General features: G+C 35.3%; 3 protein-coding genes across 3 annotated transcripts; all 3 read right to left on the reverse strand.

Moving 5' to 3' along the window:
- Positions 1–1,540: 1,540 nt before the first annotated feature.
- Positions 1,541–3,522, reverse strand: LOC134648413 (uncharacterized). Its single transcript, XM_063502934.1, has 2 exons — positions 2,947–3,522; positions 1,541–1,947 (listed from the first exon to the last, which is right to left on the reverse strand). Exons 1-2 carry the CDS (start codon positions 3,228–3,230, stop codon positions 1,584–1,586), a joined length of 648 nt encoding a protein of 215 aa, XP_063359004.1. The 5' UTR covers positions 3,231–3,522; the 3' UTR covers positions 1,541–1,583.
- A 1,607-nt stretch (positions 3,523–5,129) lies between these two features.
- LOC134648414 (transmembrane protease serine 11G-like) lies at positions 5,130–6,641 on the reverse strand. Its single transcript, XM_063502935.1, has 3 exons — positions 6,153–6,641; positions 5,704–5,843; positions 5,130–5,337 (listed from the first exon to the last, which is right to left on the reverse strand). The coding sequence occupies exons 1-3, from the start codon at positions 6,624–6,626 to the stop codon at positions 5,172–5,174; spliced, it is 780 nt and encodes a 259-aa protein (XP_063359005.1). The 5' UTR covers positions 6,627–6,641; the 3' UTR covers positions 5,130–5,171.
- A 301-nt stretch (positions 6,642–6,942) lies between these two features.
- Positions 6,943–9,309, reverse strand: LOC134648167 (hypodermin-B-like). Its single transcript, XM_063502646.1, has 4 exons — positions 8,775–9,309; positions 8,017–8,156; positions 7,116–7,299; positions 6,943–6,990 (listed from the first exon to the last, which is right to left on the reverse strand). The coding sequence occupies exons 1-4, from the start codon at positions 9,246–9,248 to the stop codon at positions 6,943–6,945; spliced, it is 846 nt and encodes a 281-aa protein (XP_063358716.1). The 5' UTR covers positions 9,249–9,309.
- Between the last annotated feature and the right edge of the window lie 7,536 nt (positions 9,310–16,845).

Consider the following 16,845-nt stretch of genomic DNA (forward strand, 5'->3'; position numbering starts at 1 on the left):
ATTGTGGAATACAGAAGTTTATGTATCTTCTAAAGTATGTAATAAGTATTTGTCAAAAAATTCATCTTTAGTACAAGCTTTTATCGCTGACTGTACTTTTATTTCCACAGACAGTTGTATACTTATCGAGACAGTTCTAAACATCCCAAACACAATTCGATTGCGTTGTTTTATCACAGAGTTCCTATAGCCACCTCCTGTCTCCATCATCAGATCAGCTCCATGGTACCATTATATTGCATTGTCACCCGACTTACACACGTATGCAAATATTTTGTACCTACATAAATAAACAATTATATTTATATATTTATATCGGTCAACATTCTGTGATTTTATTCTTCTGTGTATAATCGGTATTTGATGAGAAGCTTTAAATACTCATTAGTCATTACAGGCAGCTTACAACGAAACAACAAAAAAATCAACATCGATTGAGACTTAAATTAAGTAGGTACTTAATTCTTTAGATGATATGCCTTCAGAACTCATCGCTCGAGCACATTAAAATTAATATATATTTTAATTTTTTGCTTTAAACTGTTGATACATTTACTATAATTTTAATAGTAACTATTTAGTATATATTATTTTGCATAAGATTTTGGATAAAAATATGTTTACCTAGTTCGTAATATCCGGTACTTCCGAATCCCATCAGAATTTTAGATAATTCCGAAAATCGAGCATATACTCGTACATATTATTTATTTCATGTGAATCAATTTCTGTAGCCTTAAGGTTAGTTCCCGATTTGCCGGATTCTTGTTTCGTCGGATTCCTATTTCGCCGGATTTACTTTAGTACGGCCGGTGCCCCAACTAAAGTACCCAAGTAGCCATACAAGTTGTATAGAAATGTGGATACTTATGTTATGCACCGACTGGGGTAGGTTACAATCCGAGTACCTATACGAGAATCTGACGAAACAAGCAAGAATACGGCGAATTGGGAACGAACCGCGGAAATGCCCCGCATGACTCCGCGTCGAGGCAACTATAATTAAGACCTCCCTCCTCATATTAAAATGCCTCGACATCACTTATTAACTGCGTTCCCATGTCGCACTGGATCTCATAAAGCCACAGACATGTTGTCAGTATGGTTTACACTTTATTGTGCACTCAGAAATGACTCATAAGCAATGGAAACTACCAATAAAAAATATTATAAATAATAAGAGAAACTTGTAGATACAGTTTTCATTGACCTTGACTATAATATTAACCTACTTACTTATATTTACTTAGGATTTGTTTTATTTATCAAAACAGCCAAATTATTTTTTCGAGGTTTATTTGGACTTTACTGAATGTAATTAATTTTGATAGGTATTACTCACAATTATTACAAGAGAAAGAGATATATAAAACTAAAAAACTTACTTGTCAATATGTTTATTTTAAAAATCATCTTTTTGTTGGTGGGTTCGATAGTTCATCACAATATGACCATTATTTTTGTTATAAGAAAAAGTAGGTGGAAGATTCATCACTGGTAACGTGGAAAATAATAAGCCATCCAGGCATGCATTAAGTTCTAATACCTAAATATTCCAAATATTGTATTATCATCCGAACAACTTAGTTTTTCAGAGTAACATCTTGAGATGAAGAAGGTTCATGTGCCTCTGGTAAGATGGCAGTAGCTGCGCCATTATCAATCTTCCTGTACTGAAAATTGGGTAGATTTCTCGTTGCTGAATCGACTGTGTCTCTAAGTCTGTCGGCTGAGATCTTGGCAGAAAGTTGGGTTTCTTCTTGGCATTCTTTGACGAGGTCCCTCATGTCACCTTCAGTCATGGGTGATATGGCCTGGGAGCCCACTTCGTGATGACGCTTTAGTTCGTTGTCGATGCGGAGTAACTTTTCTTTGCTGGTATGGGTACGCCACGGGCGCTTGGGATCGGCTCCAGAAAGGACGCGTTCTTTAAATTCCTTTTTGTCTCTGTAAATAAGTAAGTAAATGGGTTAATCAACTTTTTCTTGTCACACGTTGCCATTGTTACTGTCTCCTGAGTCACTCTTAAAATTCTAGGTTTTTCGTATTTAAATGAACCAAACTTGCATTTTATGGTAGTTATAAGACCTTTCCATAATGGGACATCTACTGAGCATGTTAGTAGAACATGGTACAGCAGTTCTTCTAACAATCTATGCTACTAATGTCTCCTCGCTGATGGGACAGAATAACAACAAGAAATAGTTGATTGAGCCAAATATTGTTAGTTGTACCAATATCTTTACAATTACCTATTTAATGTATATAAATATTTTATTATGAATTATAAGATATAACATGGTTAGGATTTAGAATTTTAAAAAACGACGGCTTTTTTCTCTATTAAAGTATTAAGAACAGCAACTACCTATGATCCATATTAGTTAACACACATCATATTATATAAACTAATTTTATAAAAAGATATCAAATGAATAGGTACAGTCAGCATTCGCATAGTAGCGGATGAAACAATGCGCCAAAATTGTCTGCCACACTAAAATACTTTTACAAATAGGCATAGGTATATCTTTACAGTTCGCGTTCCAAAGTATATATCGTAGTCTGATTGTTTTACATGTAAATATAATATCCCTTTTTGTTAAGTTATTAGATAATCATGGTTGATACTTTTGTCGCATAGTCTGATACGTTACTTTTGATGCTGACTGTACCTACGACTCAATAAAATCTGTCCTAGCTTATTCCAAAGTAGATGTAAGTAAAACCTAATGTACATCTAGTCAAGACCTAGTGGTAGTGGAGTGTCATTGGGTTTAGTCTAAATACTCTGTCCTACTAGACATAAGCCTTCTCACATCGTACAAGAGGGCTGGCGAATTGCATTGCATTGAGTTTTGTAATGCCTGCCGATTTCACCTAAAAATGTTTACCGCTAACGGTCAAAGGATCACATAGTTTAGTTTATTATATTACGATACTAACCGTTTCCCCATAGCAAGCAACTCACGCAGTTTTCTCTCATTGTCCTCCAGCAACCCACTGTCAACCTTATACGGATTCTCGTCGAATGTGTCCGTCTCTCTGGCAACCCGGTCCCTCATATCTTCCTCCTCAACCTCTTTATCAAACTTTTCGTGGAACAGATTCACTATGTCTCGACACCTCTCCGTTAATTTCACTTCAGGTACTTCCAATCCTTGCAGAAGTTTGGCCAATTTCGATTTTTCCTCGTCTGTAGCCATCGTTTGATCGAGCGTTGTTGCCATAACAAACCCGTTGCCATGACAACGGGTGTCAGTACATGAGGAAGGCGGTGACGATGTCGTTTACTTTATCTTGTATTCTTTCCTCGTAACCGTTCATCTGCCATAGTATGTATATACCCGCGAGGCCTAGAAACAGGAGGACAGGAACTATGATCAAACAGAGCTTAAATAATAGCGCGACTACTTGAAGAGGTAAAAACGCACTCATTTCTTGACGAATTTGTACTTAGGAAAATATACTGTATTTGGTGCTTAAATTGTGAATTATCTTGTTAAAATTACTTTAGTTTTAGTTACTCTTTAGACATTTTAGTTAGTAAAACATTTTTAAGTAGATGATTTTTGTTGACGTTTAGTTTGACTGAAGGGATTTTGACATTTCAGTTAAATAGGTTGTCATAATTGTGGCACAGATAACGCAAGAAACCGTGTCTATTGTTTTTATATATACACACTTTTCTTCAAATCTTGTAACTTAACACTTTCGCTGCGGCATTTAGCCCGTTGCAGTAGGTATGTTTAATTGCATTATAACATTGTATAACAATTGGTGTGGCGAACGTTTTAAATATGAACTACTTGCCGGTGACAGATTAAATAAACAAATAAATAAATAAATATTATAGGACATTCTTACACAGATTGACTAAGTCCCAAGGTAAGCTCAAGAAGGCTTGTGTTGTGGGTACTCGGACAACGATATATATAATATACAAATACATAAATACATAGAAAACAACCAAGACTCATAAAACAAATAAATGCCCTTACTGGGATTCGAACCCAGGACCGCGGCTTCACAGGCAAGGTCACTACCTTCGACCAACACGGAAGGGACGCGGCATTCGCACTATTTCCCCTCTGCCTAGGTACAAGATCAACTGATCTAGCGCGGGTAACAAAACTAGTTGCGCTCGGATTTTAAACTAGACCGAGTCCAGACGCGCTAGTGAACACAGCAGCAGAAAAAATGCAAATTGCTCGGTTTTTTGTTGTAAAAAGAGGTCGGGGACATCAAATTTACAAAAAGAAGGTGTTACATTTCACATGTAATATTTTTTTTACATATCATAGTCACAATTAGTATATTTTAGTTTCATGTAATTGTTAGATTTATCGATTTTTCTCGCCCAGTACAAATTGCGGATCGGTCGAGCGACAAATCCGACTTCTCATCTCTTGACGAAAATGTGTTAGTGTGCGTGTTGTGACACTTGTGACTCGTCCGTACACAAAAACAGATCGAGGTGTGCAAGATTTGTCTGTGTAGGGTGTCATTTTCTATGTATTTGTGTCGTCATTACAGATTGGATTTTGTATGTAAGTGTGTGAGAAGTGCGACTGTATGCACGTTCCCCCCCGCGAAAAATGGCAGAATGATTTGAATGTCAAGATATCGCTTGGGCCTATCCCTTCCGACGTGTCGGTGTCGGAAGCCCGTGTTGATCGAAGGTCACTACCCACTAGGCCAGACCAGTCGTCAAAAAGTTAAGTTGAAATTCAAGTTTTAACTCATTACAAAGGTCTCGAGAAGTATTTTACAGACAAACAAATAAGTAAAAATACAGTCTGCAATAAAATTCTAAGCCATTGTTTGATTTTTAGCCGACGAGGTAATAGGGAGGGTTTAGAAGGTTGTGTTTATACACTTTATACACTATAATGTGTGTATGATAAATTTTGGTCAATTTACGAGTATTTCGTACCTATTTGTTTTCATAGTGCATGACCAAAGCTAAACATTGTATTTATAGTTTCAGAGAAGTAGAGAAGTTTTACAGAGAATAAATAGTCAACTTAAAGTTATTCAAACTTTGGCAATATTTATTCAATCTATCATACATTCTCCGGTGTTCACTCTTATCGCACGTGTGTCGTATTTTATCTTTAGCCACATTGCAATCCATTACTTCATATTTGGTTTATTTATTGAACACCATTTTAACTTTCCCTACAATATAGATTTCTAGCATTTTCCTTTATCCAATCAAAGTGGTAACTAATGTTGGTGTAGATTATCTTGCTGTATGATTTTTTCATGTGACCCCAGGAGACAAGACCAATCTGAATATAGTCGTTTACTACGAGTGCTGCGCCAGTGTCACCTCTGAAATAAAAATATTAATAATAATTAATTAGATTTCTCAGTACAATCAGGTTCTGTATCCTTTTTTTTTTCAAATACTTTATTTGAAAAATCAGTTATGACTGAAAAAATAATGAGCCTTCGTTCTAAAAATAGTTTAATTATTATTGAGATATAAAGTCATAGCTTGTAAACCTATATTAAGATAATTATGCCTTTAAAGAATTAGCAGTGATCCTACGTTTACTATACGCGTACTGTTGGCAAAATAACATAGGTTATTTAGGTAAAGCAAAATATGTTTGTGACACCTCAGCTTTTTAAGCTACAATGTTTTCTATTTTTGCTAAAGGTAGGAACCGTTTGTTTTTGTGGACTAAAACTTACTCAAATGCCCGACTGTTTTCATCTTCCATACAGAAGGTTCCTTCAGCAATGCGATTGGGACCAAATACTTTATGACAGTCCTCGGTGTTTACCAAATGTTGGCGCATGTGCTTCAGGTATTTGCTGGGTTCTTCCTTATCCTAATCAATTTAAAGTGAAACTATAATAGTGCAAAATAGAAGTTGAATACTGCTGCCAAATGTGAAACGGTTCGCAAAACTGACCACAATTTTTATAGTGTTAGATACAATATTTATCTATCTTCCGATGTGTTACCAAACAAATATTATAGGCAATGAAAAACAAATAGAAGATATTTTTGTCACTAATTTAAAATCCATAAGTTGAATAACTCACCACGGTTCGAGGCGCAAAATTAAAGCAATACAACATTTATACTAGGCAAGACATTTTTAAACAACTACACTACCCGAGTATTACATACTTACATTTAGTGAGCCCCAACCAGCAACAAAAGCGGAATTATAAAAAGGCGGTGTTTTCATTAAAATTATCCTCTGGAGGCTGTCTCCAAATCTCATAGGTCTATCTACTTTGCCTAAAGCAATGTCATTTGCAAGCTTAGCACCAGTATGTTTTTCATGTAAAATGAAATCTATAATTTTTCGTACTTGTCCTAGTTCTTCATAATCATCTCCCATTGATACCTCCATAACTTTATCATTAAATGGCTTCTTGCAGTTGACAAAACATGTCGCAGCAGTTAAAAGAATATCTTGAGTTAAAACAGAGGCACCACATCTTGGATATACACCACAATCTAGTTTAAGAAATAGAGAATGAGGGTATTTGTATATTGAAGTTTTATCTCCACCCGCTATTCTAAGTATATTGCGTGTTGTAGCTAGATCTATTAAACTTAAACTAATTGATATAACTAATATTGCGGATGGTACTACCATGGCTCTTTCAGCGATAATGAATGTTAATGACCGAAGGTTAAGATCATAAAATTTTATTTCATAATTAATTAGGTCAGTCCCGATACGAATAATCAATCGTGCAGTATGCAGTTTCAATTTTAGGAGTTTAAATTTCTTCGAGGTTGTGTTTAATGAAGGTTTTTCCTGATACTTATACCTATTTGTACTTTTGATTTGGTCAACCGATTATTTTCATGGGTCGACTTTTTACTCTTTAGAGGTCTATGTTTTATTATGCAGCTATTTAGGGTAAATTTTCAAATGAGCATTTTTTGTCCCAAGGCTAAAATACCAACTAGGCTAATGATGACGAATTGGCGACAGCTATAGCCCATATTATTCCCTAGGGAGTTACAGTTTTTCTCATTATAAGTAATACGATTTTTTTTTGTAAATTAAATATTTATTTAAAATCTATATTAGAGTATTTAAGTCTACTTATTGACACTTTTTAACAGGTTTACCTACCTTTCTGTGCCTTTTACTTTTTTTTCTTGTACAAAATAATTTCCTAGTGTTATATTTTATCCAACCGTAAAAATAGCTGATGTTAGTGTACACAGTGATCCTCTTAGAAACATGAGGGTCCATGTAAGACACAAGACCTATCTGGATGAAGTTATTGATTACCATGGCGTTGCCGGAATCAGCTCTGTAAAAAAAAAAAAAACATTTCTCTCGTTACAAATTTAGCATAAACATTGCAAAATAATTATTATCCTTTACATTTTAACGAAACAGTACCAAATATCAGGGATCGAAACCGGTTTTTTGCAAAAACATAGAAATAACCATATTTTTCGAATTATTTTATACTCGAAATGTAGCACTCAGTTGTGTTTGTAGGTTACGACTTCGTATTATTAGATTGCCCAATTAGAAATGAAGTAATTAGCAAAGAACGAAAAAATACCGTTTCCGTTCCCATACAAAAAATACCGGTATCCGATCCCTGCCAAATATAGAATACGTCTATTCTTGTATACTAACCTAACCATTTTGTTGATGAGCGTCAATTGAATTTACAAATGAAGTTAAATAATTAGTTAGTTCTAAAGTTTTACTAGTTAAAGACTAACATATCTAAATATGTACAAATACATCATCATCGTCAATATTTAAGAGCTGCTCTTGTCGGTGGAGTAATCGGCACTCTTCTCTTTGCTGGGCCAGCCTTTTAACTCCCTCGTACACTCGTACGACATGACAGAAACTCTATCTTTTATATGTACATATAATATACTCGTAGTAAATGAAGCCCATTAAACACCCACCACTACCACCGACACATGAATAATTTAGTTTGTAGGGCCAAAGAAATATCCTAATAAAACTGAAAAAACTTTTCTTTGTTAGATCAATCACCTACCTTGCAGGAATACCCGTTCCAGGCCTACTATCGGCGCAGAAAGTGCCAGGTGGGTTGTTCATGGTAAAAGTACAAGTCGACGGGAGTAGAATTATCTGTTGTGTGCTCATCAGGATGTTAGACACGTCGTTGGATAGATCCTGATGATGATAAAGAATACAAACGATTGAAACAAATGCCATTTAATAAGTATAAGAGATACTTAGCATCGTTTGAGGAAATGGTATGTCGGTAGGCTACGTCAGTCACCTGAGAGCTCACGATCGTCGCTCTCAGTAGCCAGTACATGCGCAGTCGCCAAGGCCGAAACCGGCCTGGACTGGATGATGATGATGATGATGTCGAGAACATAAGGATGCATTCATTTCCACCGCCATTTTTCACCCTTTATGTCGTGTGTGTGTTTTAAAAATAACTTGATAATCCTTTGGATAGATACAGACTAATATACAGCTTCGTTGTTATATTGAGCTCAGTCATGATATAAATTGATTTTACGCGTCGACAGACGTTATTCTGATTAAGGCTTTTCATTATCCAACGTCGGCATATCATCAGGTTTATCTCTTTTAAAGGATATTAAATTTGTACTAATGTAGTGGAGGTATACAATACAATACCATACAAATATTCTTTATTGTTCACCAATAATATGACAAAGAACATGATATACAAATTAAGCATAACATAAACTATGGTAGACAACAGGCGGTCTTACGCTAAAGAGCGATCTCTTCCAGACAACCTTAGGTACTTACATCTATTTTCCCCCAACCAGCGACAGTAGCATTATCTCCGTACGGAGGACGCCTCATTAACGCCACTCTTCTAACTGTACAACTGAACTTCAATTTTTTCTTCAACAACACTAGAGCTATATCGTTTGACAATGAACCCTCGAAATGATCTTCATGCAATTTGATATGCGACACGTTCGAAACTATTCCCTTATCTCTCTGTTCATGTCCGAATATAGCAAAGGCGTCAACGTTTTCTTGGCACGCAATGATGCAATGCCCAGCAGTCAACAAAACAGCTTGATTAACTATAGAGGAGCCACACGAAAAGTAACCTTCTCCACGACTTGAGCTACACTCTATAGCCAAATATGCAGAATGTGGAAAGTCTATAATATCGGAAGCTTCTGCATTGATTACATTGCCGGTCATATTCGACGAGGTTATTTTGATATTGCAAATTATTATTATTATCACTTTTATCTTCGAAGTCATTGGAAATTAATGACAATAATTCGTCTGCGTCTTTACATACAGTAATCGTTAACTCATAATGCAATTACCAGAAGTTTATAATGGATCGTTAAGCCAAAAGCAATTTGCGCAATACGGAATTTGCAGCCATTTATACTGACCTGTACGGCTACCATCAGTTTGGCACTGACATAAACGCTATCGAGAACGTAATTTACTTTCTATACATCTCCCTCGTACTCGCATATTAGTGCGAACGAGATGTATAGAAAGTAAATTACGTTCCCGATAGCGTATAATTATGTCAGTTTTGACACTGTCAGTGACTCATGGTACGGGTTCTATTATCTTGTATGTGAGATGTGTAATGTAGCACGTGGAAAGGAACGTGATATTACATTTCGTTTAGAGAAACGTTCTACCGTGGGCCTCAAACTTTAAGCTCCATTATTGGTTAGAAATAGTGAAATACAGGAATACACTGAACTTCCCACTGTAAATTAATAGGTAAACGAATACTGCAAAAATAGCTAATAATGAAATACTTCAAAACCACTGTAAAGAATCAGCCACAAACAATGATTTATAACCAGTGATCGGGGATTTCTATGCCACACCGCGGGATATCAAGACGAAATGGTAATATGGATACGCCACTTGGCCCGCGATAGGAACAAAACTGTTCGAAAACTAAACGCTATTTCGGTGTTGGTAATTCGTTTATAAAATAAAGGACTGTAAAAAACATGGGTCTCGACTCGGTCGTTGAAAAGCAATGCAAAACTGATAAGGTAATGCGAGCTTAGTGGTTTTATTGATAATATATTCAATTGATCTGTAATCAAATTTTCAATTATTAATATTAATAATATATGCAATGCATGATTAATTGATTAACAGTAACATGCCAAAACACTCTCCTATATCGCACACGAATCCCGGAATCCCGCGGCATATCCATACTAGCATAATGATTGAGGTCATTCACCCCAAGTGGCATAGAAATCCCCGATCACTGTTTATAACTCAAGATAGGTTATAGGCGTTCCAAAATTGAAGCGCTTACCTTGTGACAAATTGCATGGACAAGTTGCCTTTAGTCGCGGCTGGACAAGCGAGAAATGTGCACGTGCTAACGAGCTCCCGCACACGCAGAAAGAGACGACCTTATGTTTAACAACGAGTGTGACAAAGATGGATGGAATGAGAAAATTAATCAAAAATAACAGATTTTTTCGTAGGCACAGAAACAAAAAATATGGAAATATTTTTTGTGCTCCTCAAGTATGAGTATAACCTATCTTTGGTTATATAATATTATTGGCCACAAATTACACAAAGGTATAAAATGGCACGTTATAGGGTTATTTCAGACTCTAACTGGTGAGATTAGTGCTCTGTTAAAGCGTTAAAGGCCATCCAAAATAATAAATGAAGAACAAAAACATCCATCTGTTTATTCTAAATCTCTTTTTGTTTTTATTATAAATTGATATAAAATTTCGTCAAAAGAAAACAAATGTGGTTGTAACTAGGAAATATTTAGTTAAATAGCCATGTTTTACCTCAACATTAATAAAACAATTAGAGGAAATTAATGATGTTATTGCACGTAGGTATATTAAAATAAAATAATAATTTGACTGTATTTACTTACCGTGATTCTGCATCTTGTTGACATTATCATTCTCCCCACGGTAATTTGAATAATGTATTCTTTCATTATTATTCATTTCGAGTCGGATTGTTGTCTGTTATTTCGGATCGTTTGACAATTTTAAACGAGACCGCAAGTTCTGAGGTTGCATAATGTGGGTTATTTTTCTCTCACGACGTCTATTCATGTTTTTGACAGAGGTACCCAGCATTAAGCGTGCCGCGCTGGCCTGGCGGTGGACTCTATTGCCTAGGAATAAGGGTGACGACATTTAGACTATAATACCAATATCTCAGTTCTGCAATGGAATTCGTCTCGGTGAACAATAAAATGAAATGAAGTACATAGAAATACCTATCTAATGACCTAATTCTCATCTCTGTTGGTTCTTGAACCAGGCTCAGCATATAATCATAAATATTATAGTTGTCAATGCCAAGTAATTTCATTACCGCGTTTCTGTAGTACACGACTACATGCAAAAGGGGCTTTAGCTAACTTTTTTACCTATAACAACGATATTTATTAAGAGGTGCAACCTGGTTAGATTACGTTTTACGTACCTACCTTCCTGTTACCCACTTTAGTTGACCCAGCTAAACTTGTCAAGAAACTTCATCAGTAGGTAACAACAAAAACTTAAACATGTTTTTTCCCAACTCAACTTGAATGGAATAAATAAAACCATTGCATAAAATCATGAATAAAATCGGTGCATTCATATTTCCAATATTCATATTTCGAATTCTCGAATCGAAAATTGTTTGCGCTAGCTCTCGGTATCGATTCCGATTCGAGTGGCCGACTCGATCGTAAATATTGCGTTTGAGATCTGAAGCAGATTTAATTATGGTAAAGCTATTTACTTAACGGTATGAAGGCATGAGAATGTTTACTTAATTCGGAATTCATTCATTTGGCCCTTTGATGCAAATAATATTAGATTATGTTTAGATATATGATTTGTTAGGTAAAACGCGATAAAAATGCATTTATTGAATTTTTATTTAACTAAAAATGCTCACTCGTAGGTTCTTGAAACTATGTTGGCTATCTTTTAATTGTTTTCTTTTCGATATTTACACACGTTCATGGTTTATAGACCCTTGTGACTTATAAGTCACAAGTTAGTATAAGTATAAATACAGAACCCCTCGGTAGGTACACGAGTCCGATTAGCACTTGGCCAGTTTTTTTATACTCGAATTGTAATTTATTTTTTTATGTTTCTCACAGTTTAAAATATAAAAGTATACTTAAAAACACACTGCTAATTTTCTACTTGCGTCTGAAAATCAACTTACATAAACGAAACCGACGAGGAACAGGGTGATGAATTAACGTCCTAATTTCCCTCGAGCTCTAGTCATAGCTGGCAGGAACATCGCCGGGAAATAGACAATTATTCACGCATGCCATACACTTTAATGCTACTCGAGTTTAACACTGTTAATACCGTACTAACCTCTGTCTGCAACTTCATTTGCGTATAGGTCCTTAATCTGCCCTCTAGTTACTCCTCCCATAGTACTCTCGTAGTACATGATAACTTAATAGAGGTAAATACTTTTTCAATAAATTATAAACCGAAATTCTGTACCGGATAGTAGGTACTCTGACAGCGTAAGGCATAGCATTCTGAGCGTGATTATGGAGCGCGAAAATGACCCCATGCTCAACCGTTGGCAGAGCTGCATGCAGTCGCCGTGTAGTTTTTAGTTTTAGTTAAGACTTACGTTTTTCTGTATGTCGTACTGACACTAGTAATAGGATTTCAAAATTTACTAACCATATATAGACCTTTTAGTCTGAAATAAATAATTTTTAATTTTATAGAATTCTAGGCATCCAAATTAACCCTTTGGATGCCTGTAAATTTTAAGGCTAAAGTCAAAGTCGCCAAGATAATTTTTCAGTAAGTAATTGTGGCTCAGTTACCATAGAGCTGCAGTATCTAAAGTGTTTGTTCTTTAAAAAAATATTTACAACAGCTTTCATAAACTTCGAATATTGTCAACAACGTTGCAAAATCCTCTGCCTGAATATTCACCGGTTCGTTTGTGGCTTAACTTTTATTTACCATACAAAAGGTTCTGTCCACATTTTCTGCATACTTTAAGTAGTTTAGTCGACAAAAGCTCTTTCTTTTTAGTGATGAATGTACGAGCTGGAGTTATAAAATATCGAATTGGACTTTATTTTTAAGGAGTGCACGTTATAATGTTTTAACAGTCAAAATTTATGCACGGGCCATATTTGATGACACTGTGAGGAAATATATAAATAGTATGAGACAATCTTACACAAATCTACTTACTCTAATTATTAAATTAAATACTACTTGCGACCCGCCTCGGCTTCGCACGGGTTAACAAATTATACATAAACCTTTCTCTTGAATCACTCTATCTATTTAAAAGAAACCGCATCAAATTCTGTTGCGTATTAAAGATCTAAGCGTACATAGGGACAGACAGACAGCGCGGGAAGCGACTTTGTGTTATACTATGATTACTATGTAGTGATATGTATTTCCCTGTCAAAATATAATTTAACTTATTCTGCTCACATATAATTTTACCGTAATAATCTAAAATCAGTGTCAGTCATACGCAACAAACCAATTTCTTCCTTAACGGAAAATTCGAATAAAAACATCCCCATTTTCCGTTTAGCGTCTAAAACCAATTTGCAGCTATCCGACCAAGCTATTTCCCTACTCGGGGAAATGTAATTACGATGCCCACCAATATGAGTTTTCTGAATATTTGAGGTCTATTACAAATGTTCCGGATCGTTACCTTTGATGGAATTAGGAGTAAATACTGTTCATATTTAGGAAAATGGTCTGTGGATATACTGGATATGCTATTAAAAGTAGGCCATACCATACTTTACCTACTTTACATAACCTGTGCTTAGATTGGATTGGATCTATTTTTTTTTTTGTTTCTTCGAATATGTATAAAATACCGTGCTTAATTTATACATGGAAAGGTAATCGCTAACTGCTTACTGGCAAAGGCGGTACCGTAGAAGACATTTATTTTTATCACGAAGTTAAATAAATAAATAAGAACATATAAATAGGTAGGCTTAAACTTATTATTCAAAGGGGAGCAACGCGCCAAAATTACCGATTTCATAAAAGCAGAGTTGCAAAGGATAACACGTTTTTTATAAACAGGGTTGTTGTGGATGATAACACAACATGTTGAGTCTTAAAACAAAATTTTGTAAACTAGTTAAACGTTGAGATAAATTGCTCAAATAAATTGGAAAATGAAAATGTACTTGCATAATCAAATCACATCAAATCACATCATGTTCCCAACATATATTATAACTCAATGTACCTAACTTCCTTAGAATAACTATTACTAACTAGATATAAGTCCGTTCGATGTTCTGTATACAATTCAAGTTACACAGGAAAACCTGTAATTGGCCATACTATTGTATAAATTAGCATAAGAAAATAAAAAACTCTGTATCGCTGTTGGTTTTCACAATAAATATAAATATAAATTACTAAATATAAAGTAAGAATATAAAGGCGTATTCGGAAATTTTCTCTTTAGATTTTCGAGTAAGTAACTTCGAGAATCACCCATACATAATATTAGAGATATTCGACACCTACTACATAAAGACAGATTAAGTGTTAAAAGTGTGTTTATTTTAGATGTTCCTCTTGCCACGGTGGCGTCACGCCAAGGTGATGATCGCGTGCGCTTCGGCATCGAATCGCTTTGTGTCTCTCTATCACTCTTGCATATTAGTGTGACAGTGACAGTTGCGTTTCGTTCGCTACGGAGCGTTAGCGATTGTCATGTGGTCTTATCCCACCCGACTTTAGCTATACTTCGTTATTTTAGCATTAGAAATAAGGTAAACAATCTTGATGTGTCTTTTAATTGAAAAACACATTTTAAAAATAAGTTACGGTAAATAGGGTAACAATTATGAATCTAATGCGATTTTTTATAGTCTTCTGCTTTCATAAGTAATAGTTATTGATTTTTAAAAAGTGTTTTTCAATTAAAAGACATGTCAAAATCGCTTACCTTCTTTCAAGTTCTTTCTAATGCTAAAAAAACGAACTATAAATTCTACATAACCTGAGATCACACTTATAATGGCTATGACTGAAGTAAACACACACCCAAGCGACGGGAATATAATCCCTCAGAGTTGTTCAAATAAACCTACTTTATTTGATTTACAAGAATAAACACGTTGGTTTCGCATGTGGCGTATTTTTTATAAAGGTTTTTATGAGAGATTGTGTGAAAACAGACCACGTCTTTTTCCGAATTGTGCGATCCTTCAGCGTGTTTTTGACAGAAATAGCAACCAATATAAATATACATGATTTTAATGTATAAATGCTAATTTAAATAACTACGAGTATGTTTTTGTTACAGGTAAGCAATAAATAAAATACAGGGGAAAACTCAGGTAGAGGAAGAAATATTGATTCCAAAAAAACACTCAGGTACTTACTCGTATTACTTACATTTAGCTGCTATGATTCGATTTAAATGGGTACTACAAACATAATTATTTTTAAGTCTTTATTTGAGAACTTTCATCTGTCGAATCTTTATAATTACTAAATATTATTCACACTCGAATAGATAAATAACATTTTCGTTGTACATAGGTAATTAAATAACATTTTCGTTGTACATAAGTAATTAAAAAAATAAAATTAAAAATGGCGAGAAGCTTGCCGTTCCAGACGGTATTATTTAAACCTGACGTGACAGCGGTATTGAGAGCAATTTGTTCGCAAAATTCTGTAATGCGAGCGGCAGGCGTATATTATGGATGGCTTTATCCACCTGATAAAATAACTGTCACTTTTTAACACCGGGCATTAGAAAGTGACGGACACCGTTTTATCACGCTGTCATATAGACAAGAACGACCCTCATATCCGTACAGTTGTGCTTTTGGTTCAGTTTAATAAAGCAGTTCGTGGGCCTTTGTACTAGCGTACTTCATCAATTTCACCATAGATAGGAAATTGTGAATGTCGTATTCGACAAGTACTTACTGTTTCTCAGTATAGCTTGTTTATCTTTGTTAGAAGGTCTGATGACTAGAACTAGTGCAGAAACAATTGCCTGTTGCTTATTTTTGAAATTAGGTAGCAACGTACACTGAGTTCATTCAAGTTGCAGCAAAACAAGATTAAAAAAAACCTTAGCCGAGTTTTTAAGTTGTTTAAACATTTTTCTCGTTTCCTGAAAATAAATATTTTAGTTTCCTCCCACTCCTGACATCAAAGACTTTACGATTCAGTTCCAATTAGCTTCGTATTCAAACACCGAGGCTCCAAGTAAGTATTCCGTATCATAGAATGCACACACCCAGCGGTTGAAACTACATTGTATTTTGTAGCCCAATTCGCTTTTCTATTTTAAGACTAGATCAGCCTCCTGACCTTTACGGACACAACAATAGCACAGGAAGTCCGTTTTTTAGTCAATTTGACTTATTGGTACTACTGGTGGACTACAATTGGTTGGTTTGAGCTCACCTTTTTTCGCTGAATCATAAAAAAAGCTTCTGGCAACTTTGTCCACAGTTCTATTATTTCACAGTGCCATAAAATAGCACTGTGAAATAATAGAACGTTTGCAGTGTTTGCACTCATCAAGTCAGAAATGATCACAATTTTTACCCTTTTCACCGCCAAAGACGTCAACTGACACTCGCGGCTACAGCCCAATATCCACCTTAATGCATTCTGCCAAGGTTCACAATGAGCGTGGCGTAAAAATACTACGTTGCATTGTGTGTGTGTGGCTTACGCGCAATACGACCGTTATTGCGCGTAAGCCATGTTTGTAAGCGTATTTAGTGTTCCATACAAAACTTTGTTCACCTAACACTTATAGGATCACTGCGGTCTTGCAAATCGGTGAAATGTGTTTTTTTGTTTTCGACAAA

Source organism: Cydia amplana, chromosome 5 (assembly GCF_948474715.1).
Source record: "Cydia amplana chromosome 5, ilCydAmpl1.1, whole genome shotgun sequence".
In the NCBI taxonomy this organism is placed as follows: Eukaryota; Metazoa; Arthropoda; class Insecta; order Lepidoptera; family Tortricidae; genus Cydia; species Cydia amplana.